The sequence below is a fragment of the Cucumis sativus genome, chromosome 5 (genome assembly GCF_000004075.3).
Source record: "Cucumis sativus cultivar 9930 chromosome 5, Cucumber_9930_V3, whole genome shotgun sequence".
Classification (NCBI taxonomy): Eukaryota; Viridiplantae; Streptophyta; class Magnoliopsida; order Cucurbitales; family Cucurbitaceae; genus Cucumis; species Cucumis sativus.
Genome location: NC_026659.2, coordinates 20,142,500 through 20,160,015, shown reverse-complemented (window position 1 = coordinate 20,160,015; position 17,516 = coordinate 20,142,500). Strand labels below are relative to the sequence as shown.

General features: G+C 32.8%; 1 protein-coding gene and 1 non-coding gene across 3 annotated transcripts; one reads left to right on the top strand and one right to left on the bottom strand.

Annotated features, from left to right (window-relative positions):
* Window positions 1-3,630: 3,630 nt before the first annotated feature.
* Window positions 3,631-3,702, bottom strand: TRNAW-CCA. Its single transcript has one exon. It is a non-coding gene; the product is annotated as a tRNA-Trp (tRNA).
* Window positions 3,703-3,779: 77 nt separating this feature from the next.
* Window positions 3,780-14,853, top strand: LOC101216492 (mitotic checkpoint protein BUB3.3). Of its 2 annotated transcripts, XM_031884994.1 has the most exons (10): window positions 3,781-3,934; window positions 4,026-4,156; window positions 4,875-4,957; window positions 6,858-7,109; window positions 7,372-7,444; window positions 11,390-11,470; window positions 11,549-11,630; window positions 13,328-13,428; window positions 14,255-14,374; window positions 14,547-14,853. In XM_031884994.1, the coding sequence occupies exons 1-9, from the start codon at window positions 3,824-3,826 to the stop codon at window positions 14,298-14,300; spliced, it is 960 nt and encodes a 319-aa protein (XP_031740854.1). In that variant the 5' UTR covers window positions 3,781-3,823; the 3' UTR covers window positions 14,301-14,374; window positions 14,547-14,853. The 2 variants fall into 2 exon arrangements, with proteins under 2 accessions (XP_031740855.1, XP_031740854.1); XM_031884995.1 differs by lacking the exons at window positions 14,255-14,374; window positions 14,547-14,853 and adding an exon at window positions 13,047-13,153 and having other exon boundaries at window positions 3,780-3,934.
* The last annotated feature ends 2,663 nt before the right edge of the window (window positions 14,854-17,516 follow it).

Genomic DNA, 17,516 nt, shown 5'->3' with positions numbered 1-17,516 from the left:
TTTCAAACAAAACAAATATGAAAATCGGAAAAATTATATCAATAATTGCACTTTTTTTAAAATTAATTATCAAAATACAGTTGTTTTCATTTATTTTTCTCTCTCCAATGAAATTATGTGTGTTATTTTCTCATATAAATCATCGTACATTTTAACGTGAACGTGAGGTTCAGAAATTAATTTATTTGCAAAATATAATAAATCAGTTACTTAATGCATATTTCAATGTGAACTTGAGGTTCAGAAAATAATTTATTTGCAAAATATAATAAATCAGTTACTTAATGCATTTGTAGATGCAAAGAAAATAACTAAATAACATATAGTAATTGCAAATATCCTATCAAAGATTGATATGGCAATCCAACATGTTGTCATTAATGAATTTGGAACACGTCAGAAGTGTGATAGACAAGTAGGTTCCAAAGTTAAAAATTCTTAAAAAAGAAATTCAGTCAATAACTCGATTAAAGATATGCACGTTCTAGAAGAAATTCAAATTTTGACTTTTGACAAAATGTCGAAGAAAATAAAACAACTAAGGATAATAGTGAAATCTCGATAAACTATGTCATGACAAGAAAAAGATGGAAACGAACTAATGTAATTGTTAACAACATTTTTGCATATAATGTTGCTCTTGATATTATATTAGAAAGTGAAGATTCTGAACCAAAATCTGTTGAAAAATGTCGATGGAGAAAATATTGGTCTTTGTGGAAAGAAGCAATTTAGGTAGAATTAAATTCATTTCCAAAATGTCAAGTTTTTGGATCAATAGTCCAAACACCAGAAAGTGTCAAACCTGTAGGATATAGATGTTATTTGTGAGAAAAAAAAATGAAGATAATGAGATCATAAAGATATAAAGCAAGGTTAGTTGCACAAGGTTTTTCATAAAGACCTAGTATTGATTATAAGGAGACATATTATCTGGTGGTGGATGCAATCACATTAAGATTTTTAATCGGTATGGCTGTGTATGAAAATCTGGACATACATCTTATAGATGTAGTCATAACATATTTATATGGATCTCTTGATAATGATATTTATATGAAAGTCCCAGAAGGATTTAAGATACCTAAAACATATAAATCAAGTTCCTAGAAACTATATTTAATAAAGTTACAGAGATCATCATATCAATTGAAATGATCCGCACTAATGTGATACAATTGTCTGAGTGAATATTTGTTAAAAGAAAGATATCAAAAGAATCCACCAATATGTCTATGCATTTTTATAAAAAATCACAATCGAGATTTGCAATCATAATTATGTATGTTGATGATTTAAAAATTAATTGAAACTTCCGAAGAGCTTTAAAAGGAAATAGAGTATCTTAAGAAAAAAATTTGAAATGAAATACCTTGAAAAACAAAATTTTGCCTTGGTTTACAAATTGAACATCTAGTAGATGAGATATTTGTTCATCAATCAACTTATACAGAAAAAAAACTTTGAATAGATTTTATATGGATAAAACACATCTATTGAAAATTCTAATGCAAAGGGCATTGATCACTAGATGTGAAGAAAGATATATTTCGACCTTGAGATGATAATAAATAACTTTTTGGTCCATAAGTACCATATCTTAGTGCAATTGATGCATTTATGTATCTTGCTAATAATATAATACCACATATTGCATTTTCAGTAAATTTATTAACTATATACAATTTCTCTCTAACAAAAAAGTATTGTAATGAAATTAAACATAGTAATGTCTCTGTTATGATCGACGACTCAACACATTTGGGAATCATGTGGTTTGTCTTCTAGTAAACTCCTTCCAACAACATTATACGAAGACAACACGACACGTATAACTTTAAAAAAAAGAAGGTTATATTAAAGGTGATAGAACAAAGCACATATCACCAATATTAAAGGTTATATTAGTGTTATGATAATATGTGTTTGGAGGAAGAGTTATAATTGTAGTGTTATTATAACATGTGTTTGGGAGAAATGTTATGAATGTAGTATTATAATAATATGCGTTTGAGGGGAGAATTCCGTTAATGGATTTGTGATGATTCTTTTTTTTTTTAATAAAATAAACAATATTAATATATGTATTTATAATAAATCATATAAATTTTAAAAAATAAACAATATTAATATATGTAATTATAATAAACCATATATTTTTTTTATAATAAGTTTTGTAATATTTTTCTTATTTACCCCCATGATTAGCGAAATATTTGTTTTATAAATCATTATGTTGCAACCCGTTTTTTTTTCTTTTGTCGTGCACACATAACACGTAAATCTGTTAGAGCATTGAAATAAACTTTTTAAGCTGAATTAAATTGGAAAAAACTAGTTCACTACAAATTCTCGTTAACATATAGATTGACAATGTGGTTCGGTGGGTCATTTTGTGGTTCCCTTCAATACATTATGAAACATAAATTTGTCAAAAACCGATTGTGTGTATGTGAGAACTTATAAACGTATTTTCCTATACGTTATAATAAGGAACGAGCTACACATTTCTACAATGTATATCGTTGTAATGTGCATCTAATAGAATGTTTACGTTATAAATTTTTTTTTATTACACTAACCTAATGTGCGTCTTAGACCTATTTTGACGGGTTTATTGATTAAAAAAATCTTATTTTATTTTTTAAAAAATTATTATTCCACCTAAATTTCGTGACAAAATAAACAAAAAATTGTATGAAATTTTCAAATACTACGTTTCCAATAATTTGAATTGTTGGGTTCAAATAAATGATATGATATGAAAACAAATTTATTTTCTCAAGTTTTAGACTTTTTTTTTTTTTAACCACTCCAACTTAGTATGAACCCTAAAAAATGCTTTTATGTATATATTTTTTAAAATATCTACACAAACTACTTGTAAACATGATTTTTTTATTGCAACCAAAACGAATGAATTAAGAAAGTGGTGCAATAGTCCCAACATTTTTATGTCAATATGCAAATGAATCAATAAAGGAAACAATGCTTAAGACAATATTATGAAATGAAGGAAGTAAGCAAATGACTGTTTACAAGATGAAACTAATAGTTTAACAAACACTGATAACTACAAAGGAAATGAAGAAGTTATTACAACATTCAATTAACTAAACCATAAATAGAAAGAACTTTAAAATGTACATGGTTATAACCGTAGTATCTCGATATAAATTGTTTAAACGCTACAACCTGTACATGATCGTTTAATTTGACTAAATGATCGTTCAAATCTAAAATAATTTTTTAAAATTTTTTAATACGTGATCATTTAGATTTGACTATTTTTATACACGGTTGTTTAAATTTAACTACCTAAATCTAAATAATGTTTTTTTAAAGATTTTTTATATTTAGTACACAAATAACTGTAAATAAATAAATAAATTTTGTATATTTAGTATATAATTTTAAATCAAATAATCGTTTGAAAAAAGATTACAAAACAAAAAAAAAGATGATTAATTACAAAAGAAAAAGAAAAGAAAAGATGATTAATAAGAAGCATAAACTTGAAATATAAAAAAGAAATTACAAAAGAAAAAAGAGAAGAAAAGATGATTAATTACAAAAGAAAAAAGAAAGAAAATTACAAAAGAAAAAAAAAGAGAAAAAAATGATTGATATTGAACCCGACGTGAATCGAACACGCAACCTTCTGATCTGGAGTCAGACGCGCTACCATTGCGCCACGGATCCACTTGATGTTTCAATATTAAACATTTGTATATATTATCAGTAAAACTTTGATCGTTTCGGTGCTTACATTTCTTCGATTCCCGCCTCTTTTGATTTGATAGTGGAAGTTCCATCCCTGGGTATGGAATCCAACAGGGTTTTGCTGGATTTTCAAATTCCAATCCAAGATGCCGTTTCTAGACTTCAATTTGCGCCTCTTTCTAATAATCTCCTAGTTTCTTCCTGGGACTCTGTTAGTATTCATTTTGATGCTGGACATTTATTGAAAACTTGCTTTTGTTCATTCTTATTGAATTTCTAGGGTTTTGTTTCTTTTGAGACAGATTCTTCGCTTGTATGATGCTGATAATTGTACACTGAGACTTGAAGTTGCATCTGAAGCTGCGCTACTGGATTGTTGCTTCCAGAATGAATCATTAGCTTTGAGCGCTGCTTCTGATGGCTGCATAAGAAGGTTTGGAACTTTTATTTCTGAATTTGTATTGTTAAATTCCACTGGCTTAGTATCACAATGCTTGTTTGTGTAGTTTATGATATTCGGATGACTTATTTTTAAGCAATTTTGCAGATGAATCAATTAAAAAGAGGGGAAAAAATTCATAAGTTATTCTTGTGGGGTAAGGTTAATATAGTATTAGCTGTTTAGCTGGCCATTTATTTAGATGGGACAAGGCAAATCTTTGAATTTAAATGTTAGTAAGATGTTTAGGCAAATCTTTGAATTTAAATGTGAGTAAGATGTTTAGGCAAATCTTTGTTTTGAATTTAAATTCTTTTCTATTAGTATTTGCTGCGCGCAAATCGTAAATTCAGCAGTTTCTTTTTCCTCTTTTTGTCTCAATCCACAGTCTCTGGTCAAATTCTGGTTTGGTTCATTTTCTAACAGGACGCTTTCTCTATCTGGAATACTGTATATACATATTTTTGTTTGATATTAAAAAAGATGTTATATTTTTAGTCTATATCAAATATAGAAAAATAATTAGTCTTTTAGGTGCCTTTACTTTATTTTAATTTCTAAAAAAATTAATTTCAGTGCTATTCCATTGCCTGTCTGTTAATTTACCTTTCTGTTTGGCTAAAAAAAAACTTATGTTGTATGTTAGCAGCATTGTGTGATGGTTGGATACTTTGAGCACAGGTGCTAATGGCTTTCAGTAAAACTTTTCTAGGTACGAATTGCAATCAGGGATATTTGAGACTGTTGGAAAGCACGGTGATAGTGTAACCCATATTAGATATTCTGATCAAACGTGTAAGCTCTTATCACTTGATATAACTTAGTGGTTTGTAGACAACTGTTTCTTTTTGGTAAATTATTGAAAAATGTTTACTTTGCCTTTAGCATGCAATTTAATTACTGGATTATATTTTCCTTTGGAACTCGTTGAACCTCATTGGGCAATATTAAGAGTTAGCAAATTCTACACTGGAGTGCAGATGCAGATTTAAGTATCATTATTCGATATTTCGTTTTCTTTATCATGAAATCACAGAGTACAGTTTTTCTAATACGGTGGTTACTGCAGGACATACATTGAAACCTTGGTTTGCTTGCCATATTTTCTCTTTCTTTTGATGACCCTAGTGGTTTCTTTTAAGTTGTTTCCTTTCTTTTTTGCTGTATTGGTGCCGGTAGATTTTGCCAGATTATTTTTGCATACAAGTTCTACAGAAACAGATCTACAACATAAAAAAATCCCAAATATTTTGTAACGTCCCATGCCTAAGATTCAGAATCTGGATTCGGCAATTGACAGCCTTGGCATTCCCATGTGTCCCCTTTGACCTAGCATGGTCATTTATGCTTGTCTTAAAGGCTTTATTAAAAGTAATAAACACGAAACCAAGATTTACGGGGAAACCCGAGAACCGGGAGAAAAACCTAGATGTTTTTAGTTTTATTATTTTTCTGATAAATACAATTATACAAATGAGGGGCTTAAATAGAATGTAAAGAGCAAAGAAGAAAAGGAAAAGAAATATTTATGGTAAGTTTTCCATAAATATTTTTTCCATATACATAAATTCTAACAGGCTTATTAAAGTGTAAGTTGTTTCCACAAACCAACACAGATTCTTTTAGCATGCTTTGCTCTCACTCACATGCATCCTAGGAAAATTCTCAGGAGATCACCCAACATAAAATTGTTTCGTGCTAACTACGCTTAACTTTGGAGTTCCTATACTTGAGTTGTTGAAAATGAAGGTGCACCTTATTGGTATAGGTAGTAATTTTCAATTCTTTTAAGTCTTTCTTAATCGTACTTTCATGTCTTCAAAATCTCCCTCGTTCAAATGTGATATTGGTTCATTCATGTCCCCCTTCTAAACTCGGGACATTACGTGCCCACCCATTTTCGTTTAGTTTGTTCTTGAACACATCTTACTAGGAGAGGTTTTGATTTGATATCATCTGTAACGTCCTAACCCCAGGATTCAAAGTTCGAATTCAGAGACTGACGACCTCAACATTCCCTTGCATTCCTTTCGATCTGATCAAGTAGTTCTTGTCTTAAAGGCTCATACGAACGAAAGTTGTCCTCACACGCCAACACGGGTCTTTTCAGATACCATGTCAATTCATTCATGTACCCCTTTTAAACTCAGGGTGTTACACATTTTGAAGACGATAGTAGTGTCTACTCTCGTGGAAGTAACCAAGTTAATTGACTTTCATACAACTTATTGTCTTCTTTTATTTGAAAAGATTGTTATGGGCTTATAGCCCTGATGTAACAATCATATAGGATCTTTATTTACAAAGGCTTGTAAATGGTCATGTAGGATCTTTATTTATTGGGTCTTGTTCCAGTCTTGTCAGATTGGAATTGGCCCATTTGAAATCTTCTTCGGGGTGTTCCTATCTAAGAAATTTGCTGGTTACTCCATTCAAGATACCTATTGCAGCTGGGATAGCCTTCATCCTTCCTAATTAGTTCGGTCATTATTATTTTTTTGATATTAATGGTTTTTGTTTTTTGCATTTGGTATTTACATCTATGATCTTCTGTCTTTTTTTAAAAAAAAATTCTTAATGAAAAGTGTCTTTATTTTCTTAATGGTTGGGTATGTATAATCTGCGTTGGTTAGAATTTTTTTTTTATCTTTTGCAACTTTGTTATTGAACAACACAATCTACTTTATTTTTGTAGGCCAAATAGTAACAGCAGGGTTGGATGGGAAGATACAGTTGTGGGACACACGTAACAAAAAGTCTCCATCATTTGTGAGAAATATGGGTTCAGATGTGGTATCCATGTCTCTGTCTGGATTTAATTTAATTGTGGCTTCTGGAGCATGTGTATATTTATTGGACTTACGGAACCTAGAGAAATCAATTCAACTGAAAGATTCTTACATGAAAGTTCCAGTAGCCTGTGTTAGCTCAGTTCCTTATAGGGAAGGCAGGTTATGTTACTTGGCATGCTACAAATATATCACTGATCCTTTTTGTGTTAATGATATTTGAAAACATGGATTATGGGGCCAGATCACTTCTTTCAGATAAATGTATTTACAGTTTCTTTCTGATAATTTTTGGCCGAGGATGCCCCTGTTTCTTTCCTTTATTTTTTCAAATAATATTTACTTTTTGTTAAAACTATATAACATTAGGACAATCTTTGTTTGAACTGTATTGACCTCCTTTAGTTACTACTGTTGCAGGAGTTGCAGTTGGATCAGTAGATGGACGTGTAGCTCTGGATATTGCTTGTCTGGACCAAACAGATGACATTAGGTTTTTATCATAGCACACAGAACTCAGATTCTTTTGCTTTGCCTACTTTTGGATTTGATGCTAATTACTTTAATAATATATTAAACGAGCTCAAGTTAGTATATAGCTTAAAAGCTGTATCTTATCCTTCTGGAGTACTACAGCAATATTCTGGCATCTGGTTCAATTGCATTCAGTTATGTATGTGAATACAGAACTTGGAGTTTGTTTGGAAGTATTTTCTAGATATTGTGGACTCCTCTTTGATGTGTTATCCCTGTTTTTTTTCCCTGATCATTATTTGAATTTTTATATGTGCAACTGTTAGAACTCCGTTACCTGCCACTCAGAAAATCCCAACAATTCTATAGAAAAACAGAGATAGTACTCTGTAATGTTTTTTATATATATATCAAAATAGAGAGGGAAAACAATCTTCAGAAGATTACTCAAAACAAAGAGTAGATAACAGTAAGCAAAACTACAAACAATAAAGGAAAGAATAAAGGGAAGTTTTGCACTATGAAGAGGCAGTGGGTATCCTTAGTGCTTTTGATGACAAGATTAATGCAGAGATTGAAGGGGCGGCAGACCTTACTGCTCTATTTGATGAAGCCGTCATCCCTCCTATCAAAGCCCCCTCAGAATTGCCTAAGGATCTGCTGTCTTTAGTCAATGATTGTGGTATTATTCTGGTTTAAGGAGACAGCCTAGTATTATTTTCTCTCACTCAACCTCATGAAGATAGTTTCTTCGAACACAAGGGGCCTAAAAGACATCTCTAAGCGAGCAGCCCTAAAAAAATCATAAAAAATTGCAATCCGGACATTGTCATGATTTCAAGAATCGAAAATGGAAGATCTCAATGCTATTTTTAGAAAATCACTATGGAGCTCTAGAGATATTGGTTGGGATTTTGTGGAATCAGTTGGCTCGTCTGGGGAATTCTGACTATGTGGGACAGCAGCTCGATTTCGGTTATTGAGGTAATCAAAGGGCGTTTTTCCTTAACAATAAAATGCCTCTCGTTATGCAAGCAGAAATTTTGGATTACTAATGCGTTCGGGCCTTGCGGGTATAGAGAAAGAAAGTTGATTTGGCCTGAATTGCTCTCCCTTTCAATTTGTTCGGCTGTGGCATGGTGTATGGAGTGGAGACTTTAATATCACTAGATGGGCTCATGAAAGATTTCCTCTTGGCAGAAGTACTAGAAGTATGTCTCTATTTAACAAATTTATTGATCCGGCCAACCTCACAGAAATCCCGTTACAAAACGGGAGGTTCACTTGGTCTAGGAAAGGTGGCTCCCCTTCCAGATCTTTGCAAGACAGGTTCATAAACAAGAATTGGGATGACCTTCTTGAAAATTCCTGTGTTTCCCGCAAAGCTTGCATGTTCTCAGATCATTTCCCTATATTGTTGGAGGCTGGTGCAATCATTTGGGGTCCCTCTCCCCTTTCGATTTTGCAACAATTGGTTGCTGTCCGATGAATGTAATCAGTTAATAGAAGCTACAGTCTGCAATTTCACTCATCATGGCTGGGCTGGTTTCATCTTACATGAACAATGGAGAAAGGTTAAGGTGGCAGTTAAAGCTTGGCACTTCTCTATGCAGGCCAAGTTAAAAGAAAAAGAAAAATCCTTACTATCTGAGTTGGAAATCTGTGATGCTACAGCAGAATTGGTTGGTCTAAATGAGGAAGAGTTGTGCTTCAGATCAGCTTTACAAGCAGAAATCCTCAGTATTTACCAAATTGAAGAGCGCAACCTCATTTAGAAAAGCAAGCTCAATTGGCTGTCATTTGGGGATGAAAATGCCGGTTTTTTCACCGTTTTCTGAATGCAAAGAAAAGAAAAAACCTTATATCAGAATTGAAGGATGAAAATGAGGTGGTTACAAGTTCTTCTCGAGATATAGAAAGAATTTGTTGGGTTTCTTTGAGAACCTTTATAAAAATATCCCGAGTGTTAGATTCATCCCTCTTATCAATGAATGACCTTATGTTACTCCAACTCAGAATGCAGTCCTCATCTCTCAGTTTTCAGTGGAGGAAATTTATATGGCTGTAAAAGCTCTTGGCAGAAACAGAGCCCCAGGCCTGGATGGTTTCACAACGGAATTCCTTATCGAACATTGGCCTAGTTTCAAGGACACTTTCAAGTTTTTGATGGAGGACTATGACTTTGATGGGCGTTCATGGGACGTCGATGACTATGACTTTCATGGCCGAAAACTCTCAAGTCATTCTAAAAGGGGACCCATCATTGGCAAAGACAGAATGCTCATTGAAATCTATAAACAAGACTTGGGAGGTGGAAGACCAAGGATTCTTACTGGAATTTCAGAACATGGAGATTGAAGAAGGAAACCAAGATGGAAGTGATGGTGAAGAGAAAGGGGAGGAGTATGAATTACCCATGATTCGGGAATTGCTATAGTGATATGGAGAGGTTTTGAGATGCCAAAGAAGTTACCTCCTTAAAGGGAAGTAGACCATAGGATACTGACGTTGGATGGACAAACCCATCAATGTCAGGCCGTACAAGTATGGACACATCCCGAAGGAAGAGATTGAAAGACTAGTAACTAAAATGTTGCAAGCAGGATCATCAGACCCAATGAAATCCTTTGTTCAAGCCTTGTTACTGGTTAAGAAAAGAGATGGGGGTGATGTTTCTGTGTAGACTATCGCAAACTAAATCAGGTAACCTTTGCCGATGAGCTACATGGTGTGGCAATTTTTTCTAAGTTGGATTTACACTTTGGGTATCACCAAATTAGAATAAGGGAGGAGGATATTGAGAAGAAAACTTTTCCCACCCACGAAAGACACTACGAATTCATGGTTATGCCCTTCGGATTAACTAATGCACCGGCCACCTTCTAGTCACTGATGAACCATGTCCTCAAACCTTTCCTAAGGCGTTTTGTACTGATTTTTTTTTACAATATCCTAGTCTATAGCACAGACATTACTGAACATGAAAGACACTTGGGAGTGGTATTTAATATTTTAAAGGACAACAAGTTGTTTGCCAATGAGAAGAAATGTCATTGGGCACTCCCGAATTCAGTACTTGGGCCTTTGGATATCTAATAAAGGAGTAGAGGCTGATGGTGAAAAAGTGAAAGCGATGGTCAATTGGCCACAACCAAAAGACATATCAAGTTGAGGGGATTTTTGGGTCTCGTAGGCTACTACAGAAGGTTTGTAAAAGATTAGGGGATATTGCCGCACCCCCTATCAAGCTATTACAGAAAAAACGGGTTTAAATGGGATGAAAGAGCCATTGAAGCATTTGAGCAGTTAAAGCAAGCAATGATATTCATCCCCGTTTTGGCTCTCCCAGACTTCTCATTGTCGTTCACTATTGAAACTGATGCTTCGGGGGTTGGTCTACTTGCAGTGTTATCTCAAAATTCTCGACCCATTGCAATTTTGTATAGCAATTTTGGAGTTTGTAGAGCGATTTTGGAGAGAGATACAACCCTCTTGAATTGGCTGAGTTGAGTGGCTGTACGGTGATATTGGCACTTTAACTCTTCATTACATAAGTATCTATCACATTCCAATTAGGATCGTGTCATCTTTTGTATATTTTTGGATGCCAATTTTATTATCTAGTTCGTGCCTGTTTCATTTAAGCTTAACCTTAACAAAATCCAAGTTCTTTATTTGGCTGCAGAATAGTTGTACTTCGTGATCTCTCTTACACTGCAAACAATTAAATTTTTTTGCATGATGCTTAAGTTCTCTAGAAGCATAGCTTACCTTTACTTTTCAAGTTTTCATGATAAACTTGGCATTTGATTTGTCTTCTTCTTTCGACTCTTTTCTGTATTATTTTTCAAGTGGCAAAGAAAGATATTCAGAATTTTCCTCGATCATTATTTGGCTTGTGCAATAATTTTTGGGGTGACTATTCTTACACACGACATGTGATTCCTTTTATTCTTTGAAGCAGATATATTTTTAGGTGTCACCCGAAGTCAAAAGCCGCAAAAAACCATTTGGAGTCGGTGAATGATATTGTGTTTAATCCAATGTATGCACTATAATTTCTTTACTGTTCAGCAGGGCAAAATCTTTTTTCACATCATTCTAATATTATATTTTCATTTAGACATCATGGTGCCTTTGCTACGGGTGATAATGCAGGCTTTGTCAGCATATGGGATTTCCAAAGAAAGACAAGAATACTTGAGGTATCATCTGCTCGATTTAGTACATTATCTCATTGTTAAAGGGGTTTTTAATTCTGATATTGTATGCTCATTTTCAATATGGCATATAGATTGATGACCCTGAAATGCACGGTTGAGAATAAGTATTTTAAGTTTAGTTTTGATGCACTAGAAACTTCATCTTAGTGAGTAAGGTAGTTATAAGTTTCTGCTATCCTATTGAACATTCATCTTTAAAATGGTTGGTCTCAACTTCCTTGATGTTAGCAATAAACAAGGAGGATTCCTCAATAAATGCCCTTAGGCCTTAGGTATGGTGAGGGCCGTCAGGCTGCAGTCATCAATTATTCCAAGTCCAACCAAGGGTCACATATGGAACATGCAAACTCTTCCTCTTCAACAACCTGTATTAGTAGCAAAATTTCATGTTTGTATCTTTTGGTTGAATGCATTAAAAGGTTCTGTCATTTCAGTATATAGAGCAGTGTGATTGAAATAGAATTCAAACAACTAGAATAGTATTAAATATAAAAGAAATATAAAGTCACCGACTCGAGGTACTTGGATGAACTCTCCCTTCTTAAGTCCATTCAAGCCTAAACCAGCTGAACCAATGTTTACTTTCATTCTTTCTTATCCACTCTATTCGTTGCAAATTACCACAACAATTTCCCTGGCTAATGTAATATGCCCCTTTGAGCTCTAATTATCTTCCTAATTCTATTCTTACGACAGATTTTTGTGAATGGCTGCTAATATAAATATGAAAACAAGACTGGACACATTGTAGTAGAAACACCGTGTGCGAAGTATAGTAAACCTTAAACATCTTTAACTCTCAGTGAAATTCTACAAATCCTTGGAGAAGGGAATGGATGTGGCGATTTCATGTATTCTGCTCAGCAAGTTTTTTCTCCACTTCTTTGATTGATTATCCCTCTTGTCCCCCGTGATTAAAAACCTTGACCAAAAATTAAATAAATAAAAGCTGGAAAGGTCATAAGAGATTTTTTGCGAATAAACTGAGGAAGGAAATAGGTAGCATTTAGTAAATTAGAGGGTTGTTGAAACCTAGGAGAGTGGTTTGAGGATCGATATTTTGGGTACCAAGAAATCTGCTCTTCTCATGATATGGTTGTGGTTCTGATAGATATTTTGGATACCAAGACCTTTCATGATCAAGACATTGAGATAGACTTCATAATCATCACATTTTACGATGGGTAATCTTTTAGAAAGCATACAAAGTGTTGGAAATTATGGGCCAGTGGAGTGTTTATAGCCCCAAGGGTATTTGTATAATTTATTGTACCCTAGTCTTATCTTTTTTTTGTTCTAGCTTATTATAGCCTATATATTTTCTGCCCTCTTGTACTCTTTTGATTATTAGAAAATAATAAGAGGGAGTTTTATCATGGTTTTTTCTCCTTGTACCAGGATTTTCCACATATATCTTGTCTTCTTCTTTTCAATATAAAGTATGTTGGAAGGACCATATTAGTTTGTGGGATACAATCTTTCTATCAAATTTAACCAAAATCGAGGTGCAATGCTCTGACTGTTGTTGATTGAATGCATATGCATTTTGCAGTTTGCCGTTTGATTTCCATATCAATGTGTCAATTGGCCTGACAATTGCTAGTTGCTATTGGCCTGACCTTTGGTAGTTCCTATGGCGAACTTAGTTGCTGAGCTGACCCTCATTCATTTTGTTTTAGTTACCTAGATTTCCAAATAGTGTGGCTTCTTTATCTTACAACTGCGGAGGGGAACTTTTGGCTGTTGCTTCAAGTTGTACGTACCAAGAAGCTAATGAAAGGTTCAATTAGAAATTTATAATCTTTCTTCTCGTATTCATTGTTTCTTTGCAATCTTCATTGCTTGTTATGTTTGCACTAAAGCATTTTTCTGCTTGCACTTAAGAGCAATATATACTTTTGTTGCCTGAAATTTGGTCTTTAGCTTTCCAAAACTAACAATTTTTGGTTTAAAGTTTGTATTTAGTTTCTATGTTGTTAGGTTTCGTTGATCCCTTGTTTGGTCCTCAGATTCAATTTTATTTTTCATTTGTCCATAAAGTTTCGCCTTTCCAATAACATGTTTAAATTCTTAACCTAAATTCAAAAGATAGAATCAATTTTTAAAATTTATTCCTTAGATTTTGAATTTTTTTTTTAACAATGTAGAGATCAAAACAAAGAAATAAAGGAAGATATGAGTGGTATTCTCTAAATTTAAGTTTCAAAAACATAAAATAAAAGATAAAACAGTTATCAAAGAGAGCTTGGTACCTATGCATATGCCAAGAAATTTCAAGTATTCTTGTAATATGCATAATTCTTCTATTGATTGCTTGCCACATCAGCATCTTTTAAAAATGATATGTGGTCCACATTAAAAATAATTTAAATGCGTATAGTGAGATCTAAGTAAGTATCACTCCCACAATATTAGTAAGTTCCCCATTTATATGCATTCGAAGAGTTCCTTTTTCCTTGTCCTTCTCTTAGAATCTATGTTAACTTTAGATTCTTTTTATACTCTCGCAAACCTTATATTTACTTCCTTTTTGGTTTCTTACCTGCTTTGTCCTTTTTATTTACTTGTGTTAATTTTATGTTCCCATCTCACATTTTATACAACAGAGAAGAGCCTCCTCAAGTGTTCTTACATAATGTAAAGGAGAAGTAAAATCTCAAATCCTTTTCTGCTTCTTCCACTGGATAACATAACGTACCCGATCATGCCTTGCTTCCCACAAAAAGGTAATAAATTATTCATATGTTTCCAGCTTTAAAAAGGGTATGTTTAGTTTTTATTTGTCTATGTTTCCTATTTATTTTATTTTCGTTCTTTTACATGTTATGCCGCTGATGTTTGTGTTTTTCATACGAAACTTATCACCATTGACTTACAAAATTCTTCTTTGCAAACTAGGGATCAAAATTCATGATGGATTTTAATAAAAAAATATGACGATTTGTCAAATTTTTACAAGGTGGGAAAGGAAGCTGAATAGCGATGGCGTTGTATTACTGTCGAATTAATTGAATTGATATAAGACACATAGTGGAGCTTCATTGGCGTTGCATTTTATCTATTTGATGTTCTTTTTTCCCTTTTAAGATGTGGAGTTTGGAATTGGTGAGTATTGCTAAACTAAATGAGTTATGTTGGAATATTCAACTACATGCCTTCTCTTGGGATGGAATTTATTTCCACTTTGTGATCATTTTACACGTTACACTTGTTTTCCTATATGTTTCATTTAACAAAATGTTCAAGGAAATATTTGATTGATGAGTAAAAAGACGAAAAGCCATGTTTTGTAAACGTAGAATTTGAATTTTTCTTGGAATCTACCTGCCATTAATAGTAAAGGGAAAATAAATGTAAATTCGGATTTTCCAATATTTATGTTGCATCAAAACTTTATTAGAGATGTTAATTGGTGGGTACACATGGCGCAACTGGGATATAAACAAATTTCATAAATAAGAGACCATATAATCAAGAGATTGCATAAAATTAAAAGATTCAATCAACGTCCTTTGGAATACTACTGGCATTTCTATCATCTCTGGAATTGTATCTCAACTCCACGTAGATATCATAATTTTGTTCATTGGTAGATGTAATTGGATATCTCGTAATTGCACAAGTCTTGAAACAATACAAAGACATTATTAATTTGACCTCATACCAATTAAAATTTCAATGTATAAAAAAGGAAGCATTAACCACTTTCAAGGAATATGCTTAAAGACGTAAAAAATAGTCGATTAGAGGCAATCTCCATTGACTGAGTAAGGAAATGTCACCAGTGTTTTATAAGCATTATGAATGCTCCATACTACGACAAAATGCCTCTTACATTGTGGCAATAAGAGAAAGACTTGAAAGTGAAGTTCAAAAGAGAAAAGATTATAAATGAGGCAGAAGTAGAAGTTGGCACATTAAAAGCATGATCCCACTAAAAGAAAAGATGAAGTGCGTTAGATTAGCTCGAGATAAAGCATTATCAGCCATGTGTCACTACCATCATTTAAACAAATGAACTATGAAGAGGAAAAGTCAAATAAATGAAGCAAATAAATGACAACGAAGCACTTGTCACTATCATCTTTACTAGTGCAATTCCATTTGATGAGTTGGTTTCTCCATGCTTGCAAAATTTGGAGCATCACAATCGAAAATAAAGAACTACCTAAGATTGCTAGAGAAATAAGAGATTATTTTCTATTGGCTATTCTCAAGACCAAGACAAGACCTTTGTAACACGGGTACCTTTTAATGTTTTGTTGAATTTGGATGACATCTTTCTTGTTGAATTTGGATGACATCTTTATAAGGACACATGTCCTATTTTTTCTACAATAAAATGGATTGTTGGCTTCCATTTTTTTTTCAAATATGTTTTTATCTTCTTTTTAGTCATTAAGAAAAAAAAATGATATTAATGAAGACTTTAGAAATGAAACCAACATGAAGGTTTGATTTCAAATTTTCATCTCTTAATCATGAGGAAAAGAATTAAAATATGTTGTTTGAAATAGAGAACAAGAGGATTGTTCAGCTAGCGAGTCATAATCTTTAATTTGGAAGTGACTGTTTGCAGGATATTTGGATAATCATCGATGTTGCTTGTAAAATGGAATTAGTAGGAGTTTTCCTATTTTTATCAAAGACCATTTGGGGTAGTCCCTCTTATTTAATATATAAGGTGAAACTAGCTTTCTCTATTGAAGTCCAAGTAGCATCCATCTAAGTAATACTATATTGCAAAGCATAAGACATTTGTCATCGTCACTTGCAGAAGAGAACCAGTTTCGAAGAAAATTCTCTCTTTAGAGAGACTATAAAAGTCTTTAAAGTTCTTTCCTTACGAAGAGTTTAAAGTTTGAGGAAGAATTTTAAGATCAAGATCTAAGTTATAAGATCATTGTCTTTTATCAACCAACTTATTACCATGGGTCTCAAGGACTAGAGATGGTGTTTTATTTGGTAAATAATCACTCCAATGAGATTTTCAAGGCAAATTAGCAGCCAGATTACAACTGAAGTTCATGATACCTAATTGCGAGTTTTTGTGGAAAAGTAAACCAACTATTTTGTATGCTTTGACTCATTTTCTTCCTTTGAAAAGAATATAGTGAATGATTAAAAAAAAAACTATTAAAATAAGCATCTCTTAGTAAGCATATACATGCATTCATGAATAACATTTATCATTTTAATTTTAGTTGTGATGACACTTGTTTATCCCTAGCCTTTGACACTTTTGCTACGAAGGTGCTTATTTATCCCTGATCCCCAATTTTTTTATTTTTGTTGTGATGACAGTTATTTATCTCTAGCCTCCAACGTTTTATTTTGTCATGTGGTGCTTGTTTATCCTAGATCCTAGCGTTTTATTTTTGATGTGATGACACTTGTTTATCCTTGGCCTCTAGAGTCTTTGCCTTGCCAAGAAGTGCTTATTTATCTTTAACTCTTGACACTATTAATATGTTTGAAGTATTTTATTTCAACAAAATAGTGGCTACGCCTTCATCCACTTTCTAATCCTACAACTACAAAGTTGTACGAAGGGGGCATGTTGTAGCCACCTAATTTTGTCCAATCTTATTTAAAATTAATTCTAAGTTAATTTTTGCTTTAATTTGACTATTTTTTTAAAAATTTTGTGCAAATCAATTTTTGTAAAAAAAAAATATTATTAACTACTCTTAAAATATTGTGGGTAGTTTGATTAGAGTAACAAAATCAATTAGTTAGCCTAACTAAAGTAGGTGGAGAATACTAAATAATTTTTAAAAATCCGTTTTGGTCATTAAAGGCTCCATGCCATTTTGAGCTAAAGGCTAATGTTAGTATTATGTTCAAATTAAAAAAAAAAAACTCCAC